Here is a 26,684-nt window from a genome sequence, read left to right on the forward strand (position 1 = left end):
CAGCCATCAAAATGTTGTTTATAAAACTTTCTAAAATAAGTATTGACATCAAACTATTTAACAATATAAGTCAAACACTTTTTAATTCCCCAGTCTAGAAATTAAATGAATACATTAAATATAATGAAATTTAAATGTCAAATAAGTAGAAATGTCTTCTCGTGGCTTTTTAGACATTAAATGTTTGTGTATAAAACACGTTGTGTGCAAGTTTAACTGTGTTTATTTAAATTAATCAAGTTGAAAGAGCTTATAATTGTTCTATGATTTTTTTTTGTAGTTATGTTTTAATTCTATTTCAATTAAAATACTAAGTACAATTCTGCATCCTGCTTGCTACCTCAAATCAAATTCAGTTTAACTGAAGCAATAAAGTTTATTTATTCATATCATTTTTTGGTTAACACGAAAAATTCCACTAAACATGGGGAACATGGACAGTTTCAAGAGTCATAATTTAAAAGTTGGATAATGTCCATTACCACCACAAAATAATTTCCTAATCTTTCCATCTCACCCTTATGGAATTTTATGGTGTGAAAAGATTGTTAATGAAGTCATTATTTTAGCTGTGTCTTCAGCAGCTGCAATAATCAACATTTCCCCTCAAAAAGCTCAAGCATCATTACGTGTTTGGCTGTGATAATACCAATACTTGCTTGTGACCAAACACCAATTAGAAATTATTTATATGAACTGTCATGAAATGCATATCATGCAGGAACTTACTTTATTGGCTTTTCGGGAATTTAAAGTGAGCAAAATTGCTCCGTTCAGTGGATCAAATGATCATACTTTTATAATACTTTCCTACTGAACTCTCTCACATGTGGATAGCATTCAATTTTGGATAGTTATACAACCTTTTTACAGTCATATAACCATCAAAAAAAAAAAAAAAAAACATGCAGAGGAATGATGCTCACAAATGTGAGGTTTTTGAGTATTATGCAAAAGGTTAATCTGATGAACAACTCCACATACAATCTGTTAGAGAGTGTTCAGTGAATCAGTGAATGCACATGTGGCATGATAGTTAATGCATGATAATGCAGTGTGTGAGTGTATAAACTCTTCTCTTTTGGCATCATGCCATTTTGACTGCTCTCTGAATCATTGCCGGGAAAGACCATATCTCAGCACGTAGCTGCTCTCCACCTCATACAGTCATGACAGTAATAATTCAGATCCAAAGTTCAGACTATGCAGGCAGCTTAAACTAGGGATGATAGAGCACCAACGTTCAGTTTCGCCAGACACCCTCAGTGTTCACTTGCCTCCCCAACACTTCATCATGGGTAAGTCTCATTTGAGTGTCATGCATAGCTTTATTATGTCAATTACAAGGTGCCATTACTATGAAATTAATATTGTTATCTGCTTTGATAGAAGTATTGTGATTATTATTACATTTATGCATTTGGCGGACACTTTCATTCAAAGCAACTTATTTTGCATTCAATCTTTTTATGAGTTCATGCATTCCTTGGGAATCAAGCCTATGATCAACAGGAATAATTTTAATAATGATTGTTAATATGCTTTTCATCGTAATCCAGATTTAGTGATTTTTCGTAACATATAATAACACTTTTAAGTTAATTTGCATTAAAAATATAAATACATCCCTCAAAAAAAAAAAAGTTATAACTTTTCAATTATGTCTCTTGTATAGGTGAACAGACAAAGACTCTGAAGAGCATCCTGAAGGACAACAGTACGGCTCTTAAACATGTTCTCTTTCTCTTTCCTAATATAACACAAGAAGAGCTGTCTGTAGTGCATGCTTGTGTTTCTGTTTAACTGTAACACATAACATTCATTTCAAACTGGAACCACAGTCATATGAAAATAATCTTTCTTTTCCACTATGACCGCAGTGCTCCAGAAGCAGAGTAACTCTGTTGGGGTCGTGCGCTGGACACTATCAGAGAAAGATGTTCAGGTCCACAGTTCTGCCCCCACCTTCAAGAACAGTAGTGGATTTTCTACCCGTTCACAGGTAATACTAACGGACTCACAGATGTTAAGGTGGATCAATGTTCAGCTATGATCACAATAACTTGTACACCACACTCTTGGTATTTATTCTGTGTTTGTTTCCAGCAAAGGCAACGTCAGCAAGGTCTGAAAGATCTCCGGAGCTTGGATGAGTGCATCAGATTCATAAACCACTGGAAACAACAGGTGGCACAAGTCTGCAAGGTAGGCCATGGATTAATTTACTACAGTATTTTACCAGTATACTATTCAAAAAACAAAAACCAAAAAAACACATTTATATATATAAATGGTATAACTTCTTATTTATATATATATATACATATATATATATATATATATATATATATATATATGCATATATGTGACCCCGGACCACAAAACCAGTCTGAAGTGTCAAAAATTATCTAAAAACAGAATAAATAAGCTTTCCATTGATGTATGGTTTAATAGGATCGGACAATATTTGGCCGAGATACAACTATTTGAAAATTTAGAATGTGAAGATGAAAAAAATAATAATAATACTCGTCGTTAAAGTTGTCCAAATTAATTTTTAGCAATGCATATTACTAATCAAAAATTATGCTTTGATGTATTTACAGTAGGAAATTTACAAAATATCTTAATGGATCATGATCTTTGATTAATATCCGAATGATTTTTGGCATAAAAGAAAAATTTATAATTTTGACCCATACAATGTATTTTTTTAGCTATTGCTAAAAATATACTTTCGCAACTTAAGACCAGACTCACATATGTATATTTATTTATTTATATAAAGAGGAAAATGTGTTTCACAGCCTAAGTAGCAGTTTCTTGGGAAACTCCTCTCTCGTGCAAACTCAGTGGCAATCAATGTCTTTTATTATCCATGCTATCATATGATAAGTATTGCCACGTGAGAAATGTATGATGCTAGATGATAAATTTATGTTTGCCCAGGATAACCAATAACACAACTATATCAATAACCAAGTAATTCTCCATGTGATATTCTGGGCCTTGTCACACTATGTATGTGGTGAACAGTTTTCAAATAATATTTCAGTTATTTAATTTCTTTTTATATAACAGCATAAAAGAAAGTAATTTTTTCAATGTCTGTAATATAACATTTATTTATTTTCAAATACATTATCAATTTGGTCTACATGAATATGGCTGTTTTGAAGTTTCAGAGAGAAAGGCCTTGCAAGGGCACTGAATATGATGCCTGGAAATATTCAATAAACAGTTTGTCTCTGACATCAAAAACAAAAAATGCATCTGGAGATGGCAAAGGAAGAAAGAGTTTAGGGATACACTGATTTTAGGCCGATACTGATAAACCAGTGTTTGTAGTCATAGTATGGTCTATAACCAATAAACAGACAATACGAAAATAATATCTTTATTATTTAGTTTTAAATAAACAAATGATAAAACACTAAGAACTAAAATCCTTTTAAATGCTGCAAGTAAATTTATGTATCCCACCATTATAATGTACAGTATGGATATTCATTAAAAAATTTGCAAAAAAATTACATTTAAATTGTAATCTCATTTTCAGTGTTTTTAAAGATGAAGTGAGCATTAGATGATGGGAAATGTAAAAATAGAGGAAGAGAGCATGCAAAATTAAATATCCAAAATCAACTGCTAATATCTAATATGTCTGATAATCGATAAATGTGTGTCTGTGATTTACAGAACGAGGATGATCCTGGTGAAGGGTGCAGCAGGCAAGCAGAGCGTCAGCCAGACCCCAGAACTGAGCGCAGTCTTGAAGAGAGTCGAAAGCTTATTCTGCAGTGGGCCAGTGAGCTTCAAAGTGTAGACAAGGTGAAAATTACTATACTAAAAAAAGACAAAAGTCTCAATCGTACTGTTCTGTTCATCATATATCATGGCTTGCTCAAACTAAGCTTTCTTTGTTCCTGTGTCAACCCAGCTGTCTGAAAAGCATCTGTGGATAAAGGAGAGGATTGATCAAGAGGTGGACACAAAGGAGGATAAAGATCAGAGTGAGGCTGTACAGGAGAGGATCACGCAGTGGGCCAAAGAGATACAGAGTGTGTCAGAGGTGGGACAGCATGCATATCTATATTATCAGATCTCTTATCCATTGTCACAAACACATTAAGTTGTCCTTAGTCCAGTCATGGTTTTCTGCTTTTGTGGAATTAGTTTATCTTGTAAAATGTCCACTTGTAAAATGGCAATTTAATATTCCGTGCATTTACATTTAACTAGCCTAATGGATAAGATCATCAGAAGTGATGAAAAGTATGTTATATTTGTTCTTTCTGTCGAAATGCAGAGCTCTGGAGTGTTGGGAGATGAACTGGCACGGCTGTTACGTCTCCTGGGGCTGAAGAAGAAGAAGCTGGTTTCCCTCATGCCACTGCTGGAGTTCATCACTTGGAGTCTGCTGAAAGAAGACAGCAAGGTTTGATGGCTATGAATGCACTTCTGTCACTATTTGTGCTTGGGACGTGGTGTAGTGTAATACTGGGAATGTTTTGGAAAGTGGTGCCATTTAAATGAGGAAATGGTGCTTATATGAATGAAAACCAGAGACTAATATTTTGTCAGTATTGCAGCACTTAATTTTATTAGGGGTACAAACAATAACACTTATTCACATATATACAAAAGTTCCATTCCTGTCATAGAGGATGTAATATATGTTATATTTTCTTATCAGGGGCAAGTGTGAGGCTATAAAAATAAATTGCTTTAGAGATAGTGCTCATAAATGCATGGATGGAAAAAAAACAGAATTCATTCTGCAAAAGAGCAATTGGGCAGCATTGGTTTACAGCAAGTTGACCATTTATTACTGTCTTTGAGAGACTTTTATTATGTACTGTATGAACAGTGACAGAGAAACATTATATCTAATTGTTTGTTTAAAAGTGATGAAAAAGAATTCAACGATGATTTCAAAATCATAAATTAGCTGATTTACGGTTTGATCAGTGTATTATCTGTGGAATAAAAGTTTGGCAACTTATTTGATTTTTTACTTCAAACAACAAAGTCTGTAAATGCATCATATATCATGTCGTTTTAATCCTAATGTACAGTATAAGAGATGCAGGGTGTCTCATAGGATACCTTTATTAAAATGCTTGCTGCTAATTCATGTTTTTTTTTATTTATTTCAGGGCATGGTTCCTCATCTATGGCTTTCAGCTAAACAACGCACCTGGAAAGCTGGTGAGGGATCCAAAATCTAACCTTAAATGAATAAAGCTGAAAAGTAGACTGAAAAGTATTAATACACAAAGTATATTAATACTGATTTTGTAACGTTTTTTCTTTTTTTTTTTGTTATCAAACAGGCATGCCACGATACATCCCTAATACAGGTAACTATTACTTTTATAAGACCCCATGGAGAACATTTGAGATATAAAAAAATGATAGCATTTCTATGACTTGCCAAAAGTGGAAAAAAATATTGAGAGAATGATTAAGTTTCTAAAGAAAGATGATTATGTTGCTTAGCCAATCCGTTGAGTATTAAAATGTGGTGTCTAAACAAAGACTACAATATTTTTCTCTTATTTTTCAGTATGGAACTGGATTTTGAGTTCAAAAGGTAAGTTTCTATAATATTTAAATATGATCCATACCCCCGCCTCCCAAAAAAAAAAAAAGAATAACACCACACTCCAGCTTTAACAAAGTGTTAAATGCATTAGTCCTGATGCCTTCACATCTTTTTCTCAAACAGCTGATGTAACTCTTGATCCTATGACCAACCAACCTTGGCTGCAGCTCTCTGATGACCACAAGAAAGTCCAGGAGGGTCAAACAGAGGCCAATCTGCCTTTCAGCCCTCAGCGATTTGATAGCTTGCCCTGTGTCCTAGGCTGGGAGGGCTACATGAGCGGCCGTCATTACTGGGAAGTGGAATTTGCAAACAATGGTTATTGGAAAGTTGGAGTGACAACTGCTTCATCAAAAAGGCATGGCCGCTTTCCAATGAATCCCTCTACTGGTTATTGGGTCATGTGGCGCAGCACACGACAGTTTTTCGCATGCACCAATCCCGAAACAACACTGCCATTGCTGCTGGTGCCCCGAAAGATGGGAATATACATTGATTACGAGGAGGGACAGATTTCGTTCTACAATGCAGAGAACAAATCACACATCTACACCTTCACGGGACATTTTCGTGAGAAGCTGTACCCTTTCTTTGCCCTGCTGGATGGCAGTGGAGTTATAGCCATATGGTCTCCTATAGAGCAAAGCCACTTCTAACAACAGAGTAGATTTAAAAGATCATCTTTCATTTTGCGCTTCTGTTTGAACATTTATACCTTAACAACTGATTCTTTGGGTCCCAGTAAAAAGCTACTTCTAATAGTGACCTTTCCATTCAGATGAATCAACACCTTTGTGGGCTGGAACCACTTAATGAGAGCTATTAAAACTACAAAGTGATTCCTATTAGTCCCTCAAAATGATTGCTTATGTCTGTCTTTATTCATTTATATAATTTATGTATACATATTTTATGTGGCTCAGTGATTATTATAATGTATCTAAGCTTGTCTACTTTCATGTATGCAAGTAACAGTATGTGTTTTGACACAAATAATTTCTCTGAGTGTTGTCTGTTAATCTTGTAACCATTAATAAGATGACTACAAAAATATATTTATTAGGCTATATCGGTGTTTATGTATAGGTCTATGCACTTGTTAATCGTTTTATTTTTATGGAAGCTCTGAATGATTATACATATTTAATAATAAAACATAAAATACAGGTCACAATATGTCTTATTGAACTGCCCTACTCTACTGAGAACACACCTGTAATTTAAGTCTAACTGAACATAGTATTTATTTGACAGTACAGCTTTTATTAAAAAGTAGTCTTTCTTAAAATAATTGTATGTATGTATAACCTGTCATCAGAACAATGGGGCCAAAAGAGGATCTTAAGCAAGCCTTCTTTATATAAATGTATGGTTGTATGTATGTATGCATGTATGTCGTGAATATGTATATACACACATATACATAGCTGTGAGGAATCTGTTTATGAAGTGAAATGACATACAGCCAAGGATGGTGACCCATACTGAGAATTTGTGCCCTGCATTTAACCCATCCAAAGTGCAAACACACAGAGCAGTGAACACACACAGACACACTGTGAACACACATCCGGAGCAGTGGGCAGCCATTTATGCATTAACAGCACTCAGAGAGCAGCTGGGGGATCGGTGCGTTGCTCAAGGGCAAGTCATGGTTTTGTCGGCTCAAGACTCGAACCAACAACCTTAGGGTTAGGAGTCAAACTCTCTAACCACTAGGCCATGACTTCCCTAAAGGGCAGTGAAGGAACCGTAGTCGGCACGACAATTTTTATTTAAATATAGCCATATATAATCATTTTTGCTATATATCACTGGCAAATTCTCATGAACCTTTAAAAAGCAATGCAAAAGCAGAATGTAAATTGAACCCTTTAAGCGGCTGGCCAAAGACTAGCGTATGTTCATATAGGCTAGTGAAAAACAAGTGAACAAGTTAAAACTATTTCGGTGTGAATGGTCGCTTGTTCACAGGACTCAAAATGTAGTCTTTTGTTTCAGTTGTTTGTAGTTGATTGCCCGCTTCATTCGGTACAGTTTGGTCTTTGTTCTTGTTTGTTTTGCTGACTGAGAAACCGCTTAAAATGATTCAGCATAGGTGGAGGGTGAACCAACTCCAGGGTAAGTCTTTTTTTAGGCAAGAAACAGATATGGGTGTCATCCATAGACTGTATAAAAACATGGACGTAGTGTCCGTGACGTCACCTGTAGACTTTTAAAGAGCGTTTTTGAAGCTCGAAGTGTGCAGAGCGGGCCGTCGCCATCTTGGCAGCGTGTCACCCCGCAACTCTCCCGGACAAATATAAAATGGGCAAAAGGTGGGAGCTGGTTGCTGAATCCACACCCACACTGTAAATGTGTTTTTTTTCTGCTGTAAAGTTGTGCATCATTCCCATCATGCTTTTGAATAGCGCATTCGGTGGAGAGCAACTGCGCTCGACTGCTCAATCCGAGAGTTTGCGAGAGTTTTTTGGCACATGTCAGTATGACATCAAAGCAAGGTGGACGTAACTCGGACACTTTTCTAACTGGCATGCTGTGATCACCAGTTATCGGTTCTGCGCAGATTTTGCTCATCTGAAACAAGCCTATTCATAAACTTCAAATATAGCTTTTCATCTAAAATATATATGTAGTAACAAAAATCTTTCAAATCCGTATACGTTTATTTGTGTTCACTCAGAATAACAACAAAACGTTGTGCTTCTGTAAAATAATTAAAGCAAAGATGCATTTTCTGCCATCTTGGTCATGTGATCTTGAGCTAGAAACTTCGAAACTCTGTGTATGAAAAATAAATCTATGGAGAGTGAAATGTCTACATTCAAAAAAAAAAAAAAAAATAGAAAACGTCTGAGTTAGCATGGATGACATCATTTAATGTGTGCGCAGTGCAGTGTGCGTTTAAGATGGCTTTCAGCTCAATAAAATAAAAAATAAAAAACGAAATTTGGAATTTTTATTTAACTAAAGTAGGCATGTTGTGATCTGTACTGTATTTTTAAATATATATATATATATATATATATATATATATATATATATATATATATATATATATATATATATATATATATATATATATATATATATATTTGCTATGACAGATCCCGGCCAAAAAAACTAACAAAAAAAACAAATACAACACAGGAGTGGGAGGGAGTCATTCTTCCGGGGTTGAAACGGGAAGGGACGTGATTTTTTTTTTTTTTTTTTTTTTGGAGTGGGAAGGGAGAGATTTGAAAATCTATTCCCATGTCTTCCTCTGCTCCAGACCAAGACGACATCAGTCAGCTTCAGCTTTAAATATTTGCATCAGATCAGTAAGTAGTTGTCATGTCTGTTTTTCCTATGCGGGGTAACGTCAGTGTTTAAATTTTATGAAAGTGTTAATCCTTAAATTTAAATGTGCTCACGTAAAAAAAAAAAAAAAAAAAAAAAAAAAAAACTATATATCGAAATTATAATATACAACTAAATGTTGTGTTTGTTTTATGTTCGTTTTGAGATGAGACATGATATTCGTTTCCTTACTTAAATTCCACTACAACTTATAACATTCTGAATAAACATTCTGAGACGATATAATTTAAATTGCATTGTCTGGGGATTTTTACATTTTTCAGTCTCCAATTTCTGTTCAGTATTTGAATGTTTAAATTCATACATATATATAAATATATATATATATATATATATATATATATATATATATATATATATACATATACATATACATATGAATTTAAACATTCAAAACATGCACTCTCAGAAAATAAAGTTCATAATTGTAACTTTAAGGGTACATTGGCTTGTCACTGGGGCTTTACCCTCAAGGGTACGTTAGTGTAGATTGTACCTTGGGGGACAGAAATGGACTCCTACAGTATCCCTATTTTTGACAGTGTTTATGTGTACTTTGAGCCTGTCAGTCAACATTAACTTGCCGTCCACAGGCTGAATAACACAAGGACATTATATCTCTGGCAAACATGTGTGCGCATGTGTTTAGACTATAAAGACATTTAGCTTTCTTGAGTTTGTTATAAAATAGCACTATGACCCGGAATTTGCCCCACCTAAATTCAGGAGCCGCTACTGATTTTAATACGACTGAATTTGTGTTTAACGTAATCAGTTTAATAAAAACATTTGTAAGCTACAAATTATTTCATTATTTTATTTTTCCACTGTTATTCAAACAGCGAATAAATTATATAAAGACAACATTTACATATATAAAGAACCTTTACATCATCACATTATCACTGAATATAATTTAGTGTAGACATCGTAGCTGTCAGTCAGGACCACTCAGTCAGTTCCCTTACAAGGTAGCCTAATGAGTGTATTTTGTTGCAATTATCATAATACTTGACCTATAAAAACACATTGTTTTTTTTTTTATTCTTGTTTGCAATATAGTGATGAAGATAAGGTAGTTTTGTGAGTAGTGCATGCCCACGGTCATAGAATATGAGACGGATGTGTCTCCCGGTATTTTTTTATAAAATGTAAATTTTGAGGGGATGTGAACACTATGGAGCACTAAACACTATCATTTGTGTGTGTGGTTTGGCCCCCATGCTGATGCTCTTCTTAAGCAGTGTTAAAAACATAACTATATGATGACATAATTGCAGGCTTATGCTCTGATTAAAAGGGTGGTGTATTCAAGCAGGTGTAGTTGTGTTGGCCTATTTTGATAACAGATGCATTTTAGGGTAGGCCCACCTGATTTTCTCTGGGCCCACCCACATTGTGTTTCCTGGCTACACTATTGATTCTTATACGCCTGGTCGTGCATCTGATTGCACAATGACCAGTCAAAAGCATGTGATTTGACAGCAAACGTGCATCCCTTCTATGTGTGAATTGCCATAAAGCGCGTTCTTAATGTGCACATTGGAGTCTTGGAAAACGTGTGTTGGAAATGTGCAGTTTTTTGCATCTTAATGCACATCGTTGTTGTGAGATTTTTTTAAATAAAAAAACGCACATTCTTGACGTGTGCTTTGGAGTCACAGAAAACTCTTTTAAAGTGTGTTTATCATAACAAAAATGGGCGTCAGATGTAGACTGATTGGCGATTAAACATTACAAACATGCTGCTACAATAAAACCGATAACATTAAAATACATTTAAAACAATGTATCCCTATAATCCTTCTGCAGTAACTTAAGCAGCGTGCCAGATCCTTGTCAAGACTGTGGTGACACCAGCAGCGTGGACAATCGCCTCGATAACATAATGTAACAATAAAATATCTTTTACGTTTTTTTAGACATATGTACTTTAGTTCTAAGCGGCCATGCGTTATTATTATTTTTAACTACATAATTTTCTTGTGATGTCGACAGAAGTTATTTTCTCATTATCTCGACATAACCAGTTGTTTTCTCGTTATAACGACTTAATTTTCTAATTATCTCAACAACACCAGAGTTGTTTTCTCTTAATAATGACTTTATGTCGAGAACACAAGAAAATTATGTACTTTGTTACTAACATAACCTCGGTTCCCTTAGATACGGAACGAGTACTGCATTGTAAGCTAACAGGCTTACAGGTGTTAGGCTAACACACTACGGGGAAAAGTCCTTTTTCTCAGATTTCTGAAGCCTCTTTTAATCACACAGTGAAACTTGATGACCATTGCTTCGTGGAGTTCGACAGAAACTAACCAAAAGCCTCGCGAGCCTACGGTAAGATAGCTTGCCCTAACCTGCCAAAAGGGGCGGGGCATCAGGCTATGTAAGTGGCCATCTCACCCAGGCAAACTGATTTAATTCAACTGAAGTGATGACATGAGGTATCCTTGCAGTACTCATTCTGTATCTAAGGGAACCGAGGTTACATTAGTAACTGAGTACGTTCCCTTTCCATACTACACTCATACTGCGTCGCATGTTGTTTAGGCTAAGATGCTACAGGGACAATACAATCACGCCGTGCTATCAGGAAGGATGACCGGGTAGTCGCCCAGAGCACTGAGAAGGGCTTGTAATGAATATGTAAAGTATACCAGACCAGGGGATGTAGTTTCAGCAGTCATCTTACTGACCTCCTACAGTTCAGGTGCCAAGGGGCCTAAGAACATGTAGGGGACTTAAGCTAACACCAAGGACCCAGACACAGTTGATCCTAGGCTGGACAACAAGGGAGAGCTATCACATCCACTATCCATCTGGATAGCCTAGGCTTCGAGACCGAAATACCTTTGGTGTGGCCTCCGAAGCACACAAAGAGCTGTTCCGACTGTCGAAATGAGGCGGAACGTTCAATGTAGGCTCTTAAGGCCCTGACAGGGCAGAGTAAGTTAAACTCCTGATCATCCTGAGAAGGAGGAAGTGCAGAGAGAACAACAATCTGGTCTCTGTATGGAGTGGAGAGAACCTTCAGGACATACCTGTGCCTTGGAGTCGCTAGGCCCGAATTCAAGACAAGAAGGGCTCATGGAGAGTGCCTGTAAGTCTCCTACTCGCTTAACTGATGCTAGTGCCACTAGCAGAGCGGTTCAGTGACAGAGAACGTAAGTCGGCAGTCTGAATCAGTTCGAAGGGTGGCTCTTTGAGGCCCCTAAGAACCGTAAATAGGTCCCATGTGGGGATTGTGAAGGGGCAAGGAGTGTTCAGCCTTCTGGACCACTTCAGAAACCAAACAACCAAGTTGTTCTTACCCACGGACTGCCTAGCTATAGGAGCATAAGAGGCTACGATAGCCGCAACATAGACTTTAAGGCTAGAGGGAGTATGACCCCTATCCATTAAGTGTTGGAGGAAGGACAATGTCTGAGATATGTCACCATTGAACGGGTCTTCACCCTGGCCTGTGCACCAGAAGGTGAAAACTGACCATTTAAGGCTATAGAGGTGCCTTGTTGATGGAGCTCTAGCCTGTAATATGGTATTCATGATGCTCTCTGGGAGGTCTACAGACTCCCATAGAGAGGCCGTACATGGAGAGCTCACAGCTCACGTCTGGGGTGCCGTATCGTACCGTTCGCTTGAGAGAGGAGGTCTCATCTCAAGGGGATTGGCCATGGCTCCGCTAGCGACAGCTGCAACAGGTCCAAGAGCCATGGCTGCCTCCTCCACAGAGGGGCTACTAGGAGGACCAGTCGTGGGCCACAGCATGCTTGACTTAAGTACTTAAGTATTTTACTCGTACTGAATGTTGGCTCAAAGATGCACTAGTTCTTAGCACAAAGAGATATTGTAGGTCAGTGAAAAACAAGAAAGTTTATTTATGAGGTTTTACCTCCTAATATTGAAAAGAAATCAAACACCTCAACATTTCGACATGGCAGAACAAAACACAGATCAAACAAGTCTGTTCAAGTCAAACTCAAGTGTTCAAAAAAGGCATGAGTAAAACATTTTCAAAAATATATTTTCAGTAAAATGGACAAAAAATTCAAATCAGAGCTAACTTTGATATAATGTACCTCTCGATCTCAGAGAGGGGCAATATTTTTAGTCAACGTTAACAAAAGCTGGTTTTCAAAGTTCTTGGAATTTATTCTAGCTCTTTTTGGACTTAAAATGAGGCCAGCAGTGCTAAAGAGTCGCTCGCAAGCAGCAGATGCAGGTAGGGGAGTGTTGAGTCTTAATGACAACCTCAATAGAGGTGGGAAGGTTTTCAGGAAAACCATGTCATCAACAGCACATGTCAGATGGCCATCAAGCACTGCTGGGCCTTGTTGTGCCTGGCACGACTTCAATGGCTTGCAGAAATCCTCTTCATCTGAAGAAGTGGCATCACTTGTAAGCTGAGAGGTCTCCTCCATATTTCCCTTTATGAAATCAAGACCTACAATATAATACACATTTAGTAATGTTCCTTCAACAATTTAATTCAAAAACATTTTTAGTGCTTTTAAAATTATAAAGCTTATATGTACTTATCCAGTTTAAAATATTATCTCAGCATTCCACGGCTCAAAGAAAAAAAAACAAAAAATAAAAAAACACATTACAGATAAAAGTAAATAGAATATTCCCAGATGTCCCAAAAATTATATGCAATACTAAAACACCCATTATTCCATCTAAATGTTTTTTATTTCCAAAATCAGTTTGCGATTAATTAAAAAAATAAAAACAAATCTGCACTAATTAGCATGTCATGCACTTCATTTAGTTTTATATGCCTGTCAACCAACCAAGTTTGAGGATGGCAGCATCAGTTGTCCAATAAGTTTTAAACTTTGGAAGCAGGATTGCAGCCGCAATCAGCTCAGGATCATTGAGAATGTCACCAAAGTACTTGTTCACACCTGCAAGGATTGCATCTACCAGGCTCTTGCACGGTTTCATGAATATCTTGGCTCATTTAGTTTGGAAACCATGATGTTGAGTGTTGGAACAAGCGAGCCCCATGTGCACATTGGTTTCTCCCTGCAAGATATTAATCGCTTTGGCAACAGGGGCCATGGTGGTGACATATTCCCAAATAAAGGCTTTTTCTGCAAGAGTGAACCTATAAAAGAAAAACCTTGTTTAAGACTATTTAAAGTAACGGACTACTGCAAAATATAGATGCTACTCAATCATTATAGACATGTATCATCATAGGACAATAGAACATTTTGCATTGATATGAAGTGATTTGCTGCTACCCCTCCTGTATCCCATTTTTGAATTGATATTAAGAAAATATCCATTATTTCATCTGACAATTCAGGATGCCTTGATGGCATACAAATATCACTTTTGCTGGTGGAAAAAGGCATAAAGTCTCTGAAAGAAACTTTCTGAAAGAAAAGTCATAACATTATACAGTACTCACATGGGGATTAACTGCAAACTACATTCCTCTTCCATCATCTCTACAGCTTTGTTGGACTGGCCACTCTTGTTCCAAAAGGCCCAATATTTGGAGAAGGATGATCTTGATAACCTTTTGTATGTTTCATCCGTTTGAGCAGTGTCAACATCCATGGTGGAAACCAGGTTCGAAAGATAGCAAGCACAACGCTGGTTCTTGGGCAAATGAAATTCAAGATCATCCATGGTTAGAATTTCATTAACCTCAATATATTCAATCTCCTCACATTTCTCCTCGTCTTGAGTGTCAGATTCATCCTCATCTTCCATGTTCTCACCTCCATAGAAATGAAATGCTTTCAAAAAATGTTATCCATTTTCTGTTGTTATACAGACAACTTTTTCATGGATCTCAAATTCAGAGTGTATGTCATGTATCGCAGCTGCAAGTACATCAAACATGTGAGACCCCTTTAACTGTCGACAGGCAAGTGCTGCAGAGCATCGGTGTAGATTGTCTGGGTCAATCCAGTGCGCCGTCATACCTATAAAGCTGCGACATCTTGAACTCCAGCAATCGGTGGTTGTACAGATGTATTCCACCCCTCTCATGGCTTCTGTTAAACTTTTCTTCATTTCTCCTGCAGCTTCCTCTATCTTGGAACAGATGGTTGATCATGACCGTTCAGTAGAGTTAGGCTGCAAGTCACAAGCTGGCACTGCATGATGTGCTGGCTTTGGCTTCATCAGTAGCTGCGGCCATTGCTAATTTATGTGAAACACCTGCCGTTTGGCAGGCTGCTAATTCACATTCACAACGGAGTAGCACATATAGGCAAATAGCACCCAGTACCTTCAACAACCTGCATATGGCGATATCGCCTCTTACACCAATGAAATAAGCCACGACAAATAAAGTTGACTTGACGTGCACAAACACAATGTAGTGAGTAATTGTAAGTGTCAGTTCAAATGTAGTGGAGTAAAGAGTACAAGTATTCAATCAAAAATGTAGTTGAGTAGAGAGTAAAAGTTGCTTATATTTTTGATACTCAGTACAAAAATACTTAATTACAGTAACAAAGTACATTTACTCAAGTACTTTACACCTCTGGGCGAGAATATGACTCTCATATGGGTTGAGTCTATAATTGTCCCCAGGAACGTGATATGCTGGCTTGGGGACAAAGAACTCTTGGAAAAACTGATCCTGAGCCACAAACACTCTAGGTGGTTGAAGAGGAGGGATCTGTGAGCCACCAGCTCTGCCTCTGACTGGGCCAAAATGAGCCAGTAATCGAGGTAATTCAGTATGCGAACTCCCATTTGTCTCAGAGGGGAGAAAGCCGCATCTATGCACTTCATAAAAGTGCAGGGAGCCGGGGACAGCCCGAACGGATGGACCGTGTATTGATAAGCCACTCCCTTGAAAGCAAATCTCAAGAAGTGCATGTGATGGGGGGCCTCATATTATAACCTCATATTTGCATGAGGATCTGCTTTGATAGTGATCGTTCTGAATAAAAGTTTCATCGGGGCAGGGTTCAGATGTCTTAAATCGAGGATGGGTCTGAGACCACCATCCTTTTTGGGGATGAGGAAGTACCGGCTGTAGAAGCCTGACTCACTCTGTGCTGGGGGGATCACTTCTATGGCCCTTTTCACCAGCATTGATTTTACTCCTGAGCGAAGGACATGCACATCCTTTTGTGTAGCGGTGAAGCACCCGTGAACCCATCCATAGCGGGACCAATGAGACCAGCGGGGGAGACAGGCTAGTCGAGGAAAATGGTTTTATCTGCAATCTTGATCTCTGTCAGATTCAGCCAGAGGTGGCATTCCAATACCCCAAAGCTGGCCAACGAACGTCCGATAGCCTAGGTGGTGACCTTAGTTGTGCGCAGGGCCAGGTCTGTAGCGCTGTGCAACTCCTTAAATGTGGCCGGGCTGTGCCCCACTTCATCCAGGTGGGTACAGGTGGGCAGCAACAGCTTCATCCACTGCAGGGATCTTCTCATAGCCCTTCTGCCCTGCGCTGTCAACCACAGTGAGGGCGTGAGAGGCAGATGTTCTGAGGAGGGCAGAGTTAGGGGCGCATCACAACTTTGTGGGCTCCTTGTGAGATTGAGACATCTAAACAAAGGCTTTTTTGTCTTAACGTAAACAGATGAGTACGGAGCCCCACACATGACATTCAAGAAAAAAATTAATAAACGTGCGCATGATTTACTAATTCATTCCCTCGATTTGCTAAATCTTGCGCACAATTTACTAATTCATTCTCTCGATTTATAAATCGTGTACACGATTTTACAAATCGAGGGGAATTAATTAGTAAGTCATGCGGACAGTTTATAAATTCAGGGTACGAATTAGTAAATTGTGCGCACAATTTAGCCTACTTTTTTTCCTGCAAGCCATGTGCTGGGCTCCGTAGATGAGAAAGAAAATGCACGTACAGTATTTTTAGCACTGTGTGTTCGTTTTTAAAGAGAAAGGGGCCTATAAACGCACTGCCTGTCATTAATGTTAATCAAAGAACAAAAGAAAATCATTCACTGATCTTGACTGAATATATTTAATAACTTTTAATGAATATATATTTTATTTATGAAAAGAAAACTATACAGAATGTTTTTACAATTGTAATTACAGTTTCTGTATCTGAAATTTGGTTCAGCTGTATTTATTTATGCTATTATTGCTTTGTTTGTTCCTATTTTATTATCGATTGTTTACTACATCTTTAACACGGTTATATTTTTAACTTATATTAATGTAGTTGTTTTCGCTGCAAAATTCCTCTTGCAGTGTTCTGTATGGTGCTGATATTTTCTCATGCTATTCAGCTGCAATAGAATGCTTTGTAAAAAGACACAGAATAAATGTTTGACATCTAAATGTTTGATTAAATTTTATATTGGATTTTTTATCTTATTGGAATCGAAAATGGGAAGCGATTGAAATCGCAATCGATAAGCAGAATTGGAATGAGAATCGATAAAATTTATATGATATTAAACCCTACGTATATATGAATACTTTGGCTTGCCATATGTGCATGATTCAGGTGTGTGCGTGCACTGAGTCGACCTATGACAGTGCATTGAGATATCTTTCATACCATCTTCCACTTGAATTGCTTAAAATCACTTAATGCTAAACTGACAAGCCTTAAAACCCATGAGAATGATAAACCTTCTTGAGGAAGCATCTTTGGCCTGATCGTTCAGATAGTTTTAGAGGGACTGAGATGACAGTATGGGGGCTTACAGTGAGCCCACTTGTAAATTGTCTAGAATCGCCCCTGTGCTGCAATAAACACTTTTCAATTAATTTTCACTATATCCATGACGGCCATAATAGATTTCATTTTGCAGGTCATTTTTATCCAGTTTGGTGACATTTTTCCTCAAGTCCCCATTAATTTCAGACCCGAGGCAAGGGGAAGCTCTATGATTAAGTGAGAAAGTAGTACAAACGCGTTCTTCATTGTTTTTGTAATCAACTTATATTATCCATCTTTGTGAATATGTTAATTGCGTATTTGCTATTCTTGTTGACATTAATAAATCCCATTGTGTCCAGAATGCAGCTCACGGACTGGAAGGAAAAAACACCAATGTTCATGAAAAGGTTTGTGATATTACGTTAATTTTCGTTTGTTACGCTTGATGGTGCACAAAAAATATGTAATGCCAACACCACAACAATTATTATTACTATTGTAAAACCATATTAAATTTATATAAAATCTAAATAATTTGGTCTTGGAAGCCTTCACCATCTTTTCAAAATCCAAATCCATTTTTTTATTACGCCGGCATGGGCCGGTCTTTGACGGTTTCATGGTATCATGGTATTGTCATTACAGCTCTAAAATGTGTTATTTTAAAATGACTGTGTTAAAAAAAAAAATAATAATAAAAATAAATAAATTTAAAATTTGTACATTTTTTTTTTTTATAATCTAAATTGGATTTTAGCAGAGGTGTTTGTGTTGTACATCATAGAAGACAATGTTAGCATCCGCTAATTTTAACTGTTGGAGAAAATTGGTTAATTTTAAGCTTTTTTGCTCTATTTTCATCTTCCGGATTTAAAATCTACATTGTGTTGACGTCACGATTTGTGACGTGGCAATGGACTATAGTACATTGATGAGCGTTGGTGTCTATTCAATTATTCATGAGATTGCATGTTCTTATCCTATGAGAAGACGCTTCGCTTAATTATTCACAACAACATGTGTTGATTTGCTATGAAAGACGCATCAGACTGTGAAATGACATCGCAAACATTAACAGAGAAACATTCATGGATCGCAGAACAGTGTTTTTTCTTTGTAATAAGAGTTCGGCACAAACGCGATTCATTCACTTGGTGAATGTAACCGTTTTTATAGCTCTGTGACACAACCTGTCAAAAGGCTTATATAAACGCCACAGAATAATATATATGTCTCATTTGTGAGTCGCTTTGAATAAAAGCGTCTGCTAAATGACTGAATGTAAATGTAATATGTTTTCCATGCAGGGTGCAAATGGCTGTGCATTTATTTGTGTTTCTAACTCGATGGTAGCGAAATGAAATTATCTGAACGCAAAGCTGTGTGTGCTGTCTGTCTTCCCTCTTCCCCCTCCCCCGGTCCGCTGCACACCACCCCACTTTTTTAGCATTTTTTAAAACTGTGGTGAGAACTAACCAGTGCAGAAATGGGGGGTTTCATGACCCTTTAATAATAACCAAATTTGAAGCAAAAACAGAATGTTCTGATGACTAGCTTTGTGAAATTATACAGGTGCTGGTCATATAATTAGAATGTCATCAAAAAGTTGATTTCACTAATTCCATTCAAAAAGTGAAACTTGTAGTATATTATATTAATTCATTACACACAGACTGATATATATCCAATGTTTATTTCTTTTATGATTTTGATGGTTATAACTGACAACTAAGGAAAATCCCAAATTCAGTATCTCAGAAAATTTGAATATTGTGAAAAGGTTCAATATTGAAGACACCTGGTGCCACACTCTAATCAGCTTTGACAGTTGTCCAAAAGATGACCATTGACACCTTGCACAAGGAGGGCAAGACACAAAAGGTCATTACAAAAGAGGCTGGCTGTTCACAGAGCTCTGTGTCCAAGCACATTAATAGAGAAGCGAACGGAAGGAAAAGATGTGGTTGAAAAAAGTGTACAAGAAGCAATAGGGATAACCACACCCTGGAGAGGATTGTGAAACCAAACCCATTAAAAAATGTGGGGGGAGATTCACATAGAGTGGACTGCAGCTGGAGCTGCTTCAAGAACCACTACACACAGAAATATGCAAAATATGGTTTACAGCTGTCGCATTCCTTAGATAGCATCAGAAGCGTCTAAAAACAAAAAGGACTGGACTGCTGCTGAGTGGTCCAAAGTTATGTTCTCTGATGAAAGTAAATTTTCCATTTCCTTTGGAAATCAGGGTCCAAGAGTCTGGAGGAAGAGAGGAGAGGCACACAACCCACGTTGCTTGAGGTCCAGTGTAAAGTTTCCACAGTCAGTGATGATTTGGGGTGCCATGTCATCTGCTGGTGTTGGTCCACTGTGTTTTCTGAGGTCCAAGGTCAACACAGCCGTATACCAGGAAGTTTTAGAGCACTTCATGCCTCCTGCTTATGACCAACTTTAAGGAGATGCAGATTTCATTTTCCAACAGGACTTGGCACCTGCATACAGTGCCAAAGCTACCAGTACCTGGTTTAAGGGCCATGGTATCCCTGTTCTTAATTGGCCAGCAAACTCTCCTGACCTTAACCCCATAGAACATCTATGGGGTATTGTGAAGAGGAAGATGCGATATGCCAGACCCAACAATGCAGAAGAGCCACTATCAGAGCAACCTGGGCTCTCCTAACACCTGAGCAGTGCCACAGACTGATCGACTCCATGCCACGCCGCATTGCTGCAGTAATTCAGGCAAAAGGAGCCCCAACTAAGTATTGAGTGCTGTACATGCTCGTACTTTTCATGTTCATACTTTTCAGTTGTCCAAGATTTCTAAAAATCCTTTCTTTGTATTGGTCTTAAGTAATATTCTAATTTTCTGAGATACTGAATTTGGGATTTTCCTTATTTGTCAGTTATAATAATTAAAATAAAAGTAATTAAAAGAAATAAACATTTGAAATATATCAGTCTGTGTGGAATGAATGAATATAATATACAAGTCACTTTTGAGGAATATCACTTTTTGAATGGAATTAGTGAAATAAATCAACTTTTTGATGATATTCTAATTATATGACCAGCACCTGTACTACATGCCTGAATGAAACAAACAGCAGAAAATCTGAATAAGATGCAGATTTACTCTCTGACAGCAGGAGGCGCTCATGGAACACCAGATTAGAGTCCTGCAAGGGTTCACGGGTGACCCGCAAATTTGGCTGAAACGGGTGAAAAATATCCAACTGTGTCGGATACGGGTGCGGGTCGGGTCGGACACAGGGGAAACACGGGTCTAAACACGGGTTCAAAACAGTCACGTGCAAACGTAAAAATAGGCCTACGTTCCACTTTAAAAAAAATCACAACCGCGCGAACGGCTGCATGAGTCATTAGCAGACGTAAAAGATCAGCCAGCTGTTTTTTTTCCGTTGTTTTTTTTCCCGTTTATATATATATATATATATATATATATATATATATATATATATATATATATATATATATGTTTTTTTTAATTGCATCTTAAAATGACTTTGTGTAGCTCATTCACATGTGCGCTCTGGCGCAGATCCTCCTCTCGCGATGCTCAGCTGTGAACGATTTAAAAATGGGTGCGTTCGACTTGAAGCACAACCTCAGACGGTGGTATGATTCGCTCTTTTGTTGTTCTGTTTTCTTTCAGGATCAAAAATACAACAAATGCAAGCGTTTATCTGTATTTCCGACTGATGAGAACTATGCATATACATTCATAAATCAGTCAATTTTGTATTTTATTATGAGATATTTTATTTTAATGTGATCAGTGACTCAAGCACTGATGGACCAAAGAGCACGTATTTCGACAATTGCAGTAAAAACATGAAATATAAAATCTCAGAAAATGCATTAATACCAATATATTGAAACGTCTGTTTATATACTCCATTTATAAAGGAGTCCAGACATTGGAAAAATATCAGTCCACATGCGTTTTATATTTAATATGAGGGAAATAGACATGCATGCATGCGTGACACAAAAAATATTTAACTTTTAGGTAGCAAAATATTTTTTAGTAATTCTGTCAATTACACTAAGGTTATTACATTGTCTGCTATATTTGCTTCTTATTTATTAAATACGGGCAATTGATTGATAAAACATTGATTAAAATTAAGATAAAATGAATAAAAAACGAATATCTTTTTAAAAAGAGTTTTCCATAAATAACTTCTGTATGACCTGGCAATAAAATTCGAAAAAAGTGTGTCTAATGTGATTGGCTTAACTGATTTGATTTCTGGTGTGGGTCGGGTGTCGGTTCTATTTTAAGCGGGTCGGGTCGGGTGCGGATTTTAATTAGTGCTGCTTTTGGAAAACGGGTCGGATGCGGTTTAAAGCACTGTGGGTACGGGCGGGTGCGGATTTACAAAATCGGACCCGTGCAGCTCTCTGCACCAGATACAGTGTTTTCTTGGTTACATCTGTAAACAAAGCAGCGCTGCACTGAAACACTGCTTTAATATTAACTATACGGAGATGAGATGAAAAGAAAATACCACGTAAACTTTTCAGAAGACAATCAGTTCCCCTCAGAAACACATTCATATAAACCCCCAAATCAATATTGAGGATTTTCTACCAATAGTTCTTTTATTATGAACAGTGTGAACAGAGTGATCTGTCTGCTACAGTATTTTTCTCTTTGCATCCGTCTTCAACATCTCTGGCCTGTGTTAACGGGCGTTTACAGTCTTCATATTTTCAAAGTCCAGAACAGAGACAAGCTGCAATAAGACAATAAACGTCCGGTTGCCAATTGCATAAGTTCCAGTGGCAGCTCCTTTAGTTCAGCCATACTACACACACGTGACTGACTGCTCGCTCGCACCCACAGGAGGAGAAGGGTCGTGTTACTCTCTACACTACACTCAAGCTGAGGGATTCCTACACTTTCAGTCTTTGAAGAGACATTAAAAACAGCACATATCATATTCCGTTACAACGGAAATTATTAGTGGTTTTGAAACCGTGAAATTTTCAAATTCCGGTATACCTTGAAACCGGTAATTGGCCCAAGCCTACTTGTGACTAAAACTAAGTTACCACAGTTCTAGTGTAGTGACAATTAACTTACATGGTGTTCTGATAGAACTTATGATTGCCATGATAACAATTTATAATAATTATATTATTTTCACACCCCTGCATTCATTTGTTGTGTTTTTCCTCTCCATAAGTGCCGTGTTCCTTTTAATTAATCATTCCTTGCACCTGTGTCTTCCCAATTCTTCTGTCTTTAAAAGCCCTAGTCTTTTCAGTTCTTTTTTTGTCGGGTCTACTTGTTGAATGTCCTCCGTGTTCCCCATTTCCTTTGGATTATTATTAAAGACTATTGTTCGTGTTACTCCAGAGACTCCTCTTTTCATCACAGCGAAAGTAATTGTGACAGAAGACCTGACCTAAAACAATAACTTCCGTGTTTTCCTTTCCATTTGTTTTCTCGTTTTGCTCCCAGTGTTTATCTTTCTATTGTGTGCCCCGATGGATCCCCTCCTTCGCCCTGAATTCCTCCTTCTCCTGCTGGAGCAGGGAGACAAGGCTCTCACCAAATTGTTATTGTTGGTCACTAACATCACAAGCTACCCAGATGATGTGCTCTGCTCTTTCTATGATGCAATCCTGAACGTGAGTGCATCCGTCATCTGAAGATTGTCCTTGGGAGGAATTTGCCACCTTCGTGGAGTGGACTATGGGAAGAAATGGGTTGCCACAAACCATCTGCCCCATGAATGATCTCACCAGATCCACTCTGGACACAGACCCAAGGCCACCATCTCCCCGATGTGCGGAGCCTAAAGCCTTCCAGTGCCTGCTCCTAGAAAGCACCCTCCAGTGCCTGCTTCTAGAAAGTCCTCCTCCATGGCTCCTCCCTCCGTCGGCTCTACCATGGGCCATTATTATGACTGTGGCCTGGGTCCTGCTGTGCTCTTCCTGCTCCAGGTACCTCATCCCTCCATCGTCTACACTGTGGAATTGTTACTGCACAGGACACGCCTTCTGGGAGGGAGGAGTAATGTCACGCTCCTGGACTTATTTCGTTGTTTTTCCTCCCCATGTGTGCCTAATGTATATTTATATTATTTAATATAGGTGATCTATATATCACAATAAGAGTGCCGTTTTTCTCCAAATATAAGCATGATAAGAAATGTAATATTGATTTAATACAAGTTTAATTAATTTAGTATTAAGTTACTGTAACGTGGTTGTGGTTGCAGTAACAGCGCACAAAGAAGAAGTAGAAGAAAATAAGTCTTTAATAAACATCAACAAACTAAGACCATTGAAGTGAACATTAATCCAGGACAAAGGAAAAGACAGAAACTGAGGGCTTATAAACACAGGGAATCAAGGAGTAAACAAGATGAGTAATATAATGCAGGTGAACAGAATTAATGTTAATTAACTAAATCAGAACAGGAACTGGACCAAATAAGGGCAGACAGGAACATGCATGTGATATATATCGCCCCCTCTACTTCCGAAATGCGCGTAACAGTAACATCGGGCAGGTGGATCATGAAGATCAACTGTGACTTGACTTGGCTCATGAAGTTTAACTGTGACTTGACTTGGCTCATGAAGATCAACTGTGACTTGACTTAACTCACGGAGGTTAATGGTGACTTGACTTGGCTCATGAAGATCATTGGTGACTTGACTTGGCTCATGAAGATCAACTGTGATTTGACTTAGTTCACAGAGGTTAATGGTGACTTGACTTGGCTCATGAAGATCAACTGTGTTTTGACTTAGTTCACGGAGGTTAATGGTGACTTGGCTCATGAAGATCGTTGGTGACTTGACTTGGCTAATGAAGATCATTGGTGACTTGACTTTGTTCATGGAGATCAACGGTGACTTGACTCATGAAGCTTAACTGTGGTTTTACTTGACTCATGGGTGTTAATGGTGACTTGACCTGACTCTGGGCGGTCAGCGGAGACTTGACCTGCCTCTGGATGGTCAACGGTGACCTGACTAGACTCCGGGAAATCAACAGGGACCTGATCAATGGTGACCTGACTAGACTCCGGGAAATCCAACAGGGACATGATCGACGGGGACCTGACTTGACTCATGAAGTTTAACTGTTGTTTTACTTGACTCTTGGGTGTTAGTAGTGACTTGACTTGACTCTGGACGGTCAGCAAAGACTTGACCCGACTCTGGATGGTCAACGGTGACCTGACTAGACTCCGGAAAATCAACAGGGATCTGATCAACGGTGACCTGACTAGACTCCGGGAAATCAACAGGGACCTGATCAACGGGGTCCTGACTTGACTCATGAAGTTTAACTCTGACTTGACTCTGGAAAGTCGACGGGGACCTGACTTGACTCTGGAAAGTCGACCGGGACCTGACTTGACTCTGGAAAGTCGACGGGGACCTGACTTGACTCTGGAAGGTCAACTGCGGTGCTGGGCTGGCGGCCATCTTATGTAGCAGTGCTGGGCTGGCAGCCATCTTGTGCAGTGGTGCTGGACTGGCGGCCATCTTGTGAACAGACTCCGGGCTGGCGGCCATTTTGTGGAGAGACTTTGGGGCTTCAATGCTGTCCTCCGCCTCTCCCACAGTGAACGGAGAGTCACATAATATCAGTGTAAAGTCCACGATGTGCATTAAACTCCCCTCCAGGTAACAATGATTTAGTTGGTTCATTGTGTCCAAAACGGAACAAGTCCTTAAACAAAACTTCATCATAGTACTGTACTTGATATGATATCTCACAGAACTGTTGAACATACTCTTCAGTAGATAGGGCTCCTTGACGAAGGTGCAATAGCTGATCTACTGGGTTAATGATAGAGCGGGAGAGTTGATATGCTGACCTTGAAGTGGGAACAGACATCTCAGTAACGAGAGTATACCGGGCTGCTGGATCCTGGTATGACGAAGTCTTCTGTAACGGGGAGTCAGAGGCGTTCGGATCCATGTGCAGAACTTAATTCAGAGAATGGTCGGACAGGCAGAAATCAGGAATAGCGTCAGGTATGTTAGGGGTAACCAGAATCGAAAACAGAACCAAGCAGAGATCGGGGCAGGCAGCAGAGAATCAGAGTCGAAATACACAATCCAAGATCAGACACGGGAAGAACAAACACAAGGGAAAACGCTCGGAAATGCTAGACAAGACTTCGCAGTGAGTGAGCGTGATTGTGGTGCTTATATGAAGTGACGAAGTGAAGTGAAGTGACGTGACATTCAGCCAAGTATGGTGACCCATACTCAGAATTCGTGCTCTGCATTTAACCCATCCGAAGTGCACACACACAGAGCAGTGAACACACACACTGTGAACACACACCCAGAGCAGTGGGGGTTCTTTTTTGGGGGTTCGATGCCTTGCTCAAGGGCACCTAAGTCATGGTATTGAGGGTGGAGAGAGCACTGTACATGCACTCCCCCCACCTACAATTCCTGTCGGCCCGAGACTCGAACTCACAACCCTTCGATTGCGAGTCCGACTCTCTAACCATTAGGCCATGACTTCCCCTGTGTGTGTAAATGAGGTGCATGTGCGGCAAGGAAATTGGCTGATAAATGAGGTGCAGATGCGGCAAGGAAATTGGCTGATGAATGAGGTGCAGGTGCGGCAAGGAAATTGGCTGATGAATGAGGTGCAGGTGTGGCAAGGTTATTGTGATGCAGTGACTCATGGGGACTGTAGTTCGGGTGTGGTGCATCAGAATGAAGGGTGCTAGTGTCCAAGTGATGATATGGTGACATCTGGTGGTTAATGGAAATAGAAGATGCCAAAGTCTTGAGTGGAGTGCCCTATATTAGAGTTCATGGGCACTCCAGCTGATGATCGTAACAGAAACGCTTGTAAAAAGAAAATACGGACAATTCCTTTAACCCTTTTGACCTTTGATTAAAAAAAGACTACTTCATTACCTTTTTCTCTATCACATTTTAGAAATCATCAGAAATTATATATCGACTGTAAAAAGAAAATACGGACAATTCCTTTAACCCTTTAACTGTCACCCCGTCCCGTATACGGAACACCTACATTTACTTCACTATATTACA

The 26,684-nt window shown here is 38.6% G+C and overlaps 2 protein-coding genes across 3 annotated transcripts in view; both read left to right on the top strand.

Moving 5' to 3' along the window:
* The first annotated feature begins 261 nt into the window (after positions 1-261).
* On the top strand, positions 262-6,901 carry LOC132121060 (E3 ubiquitin-protein ligase TRIM39-like). Its single transcript, XM_059530245.1, has 11 exons — positions 262-1,298; positions 1,676-1,717; positions 1,881-2,002; positions 2,107-2,205; positions 3,700-3,831; positions 3,941-4,072; positions 4,310-4,438; positions 5,160-5,211; positions 5,337-5,363; positions 5,570-5,596; positions 5,732-6,901. Exons 1-11 carry the CDS (start codon positions 1,226-1,228, stop codon positions 6,262-6,264), a joined length of 1,368 nt encoding a protein of 455 aa, XP_059386228.1. The 5' UTR covers positions 262-1,225; the 3' UTR covers positions 6,265-6,901.
* An 812-nt stretch (positions 6,902-7,713) lies between these two features.
* LOC132121471 (major facilitator superfamily domain-containing protein 8) overlaps positions 7,714-26,684 on the top strand; it is a 50,058-nt gene continuing 31,087 nt past the window's right edge. Inside the window, exons 1-2 of one of the 2 annotated variants that reach the window (XM_059530879.1) lie at positions 7,714-7,729; positions 17,966-18,013. In XM_059530879.1, the coding sequence (XP_059386862.1) occupies positions 17,967-18,013 (47 nt within the window). In that variant the 5' untranslated portion in view covers positions 7,714-7,729; position 17,966. Of the gene's footprint in view, positions 7,730-8,846; positions 8,932-17,965; positions 18,014-26,684 lie in introns of those variants that run through there. The other variant, XM_059530878.1, reaches the window with a different exon arrangement.

This window comes from Carassius carassius, chromosome 39, assembly GCF_963082965.1.
Source record: "Carassius carassius chromosome 39, fCarCar2.1, whole genome shotgun sequence".
NCBI lineage: Eukaryota > Metazoa > Chordata > Actinopteri > Cypriniformes > Cyprinidae > Carassius > Carassius carassius.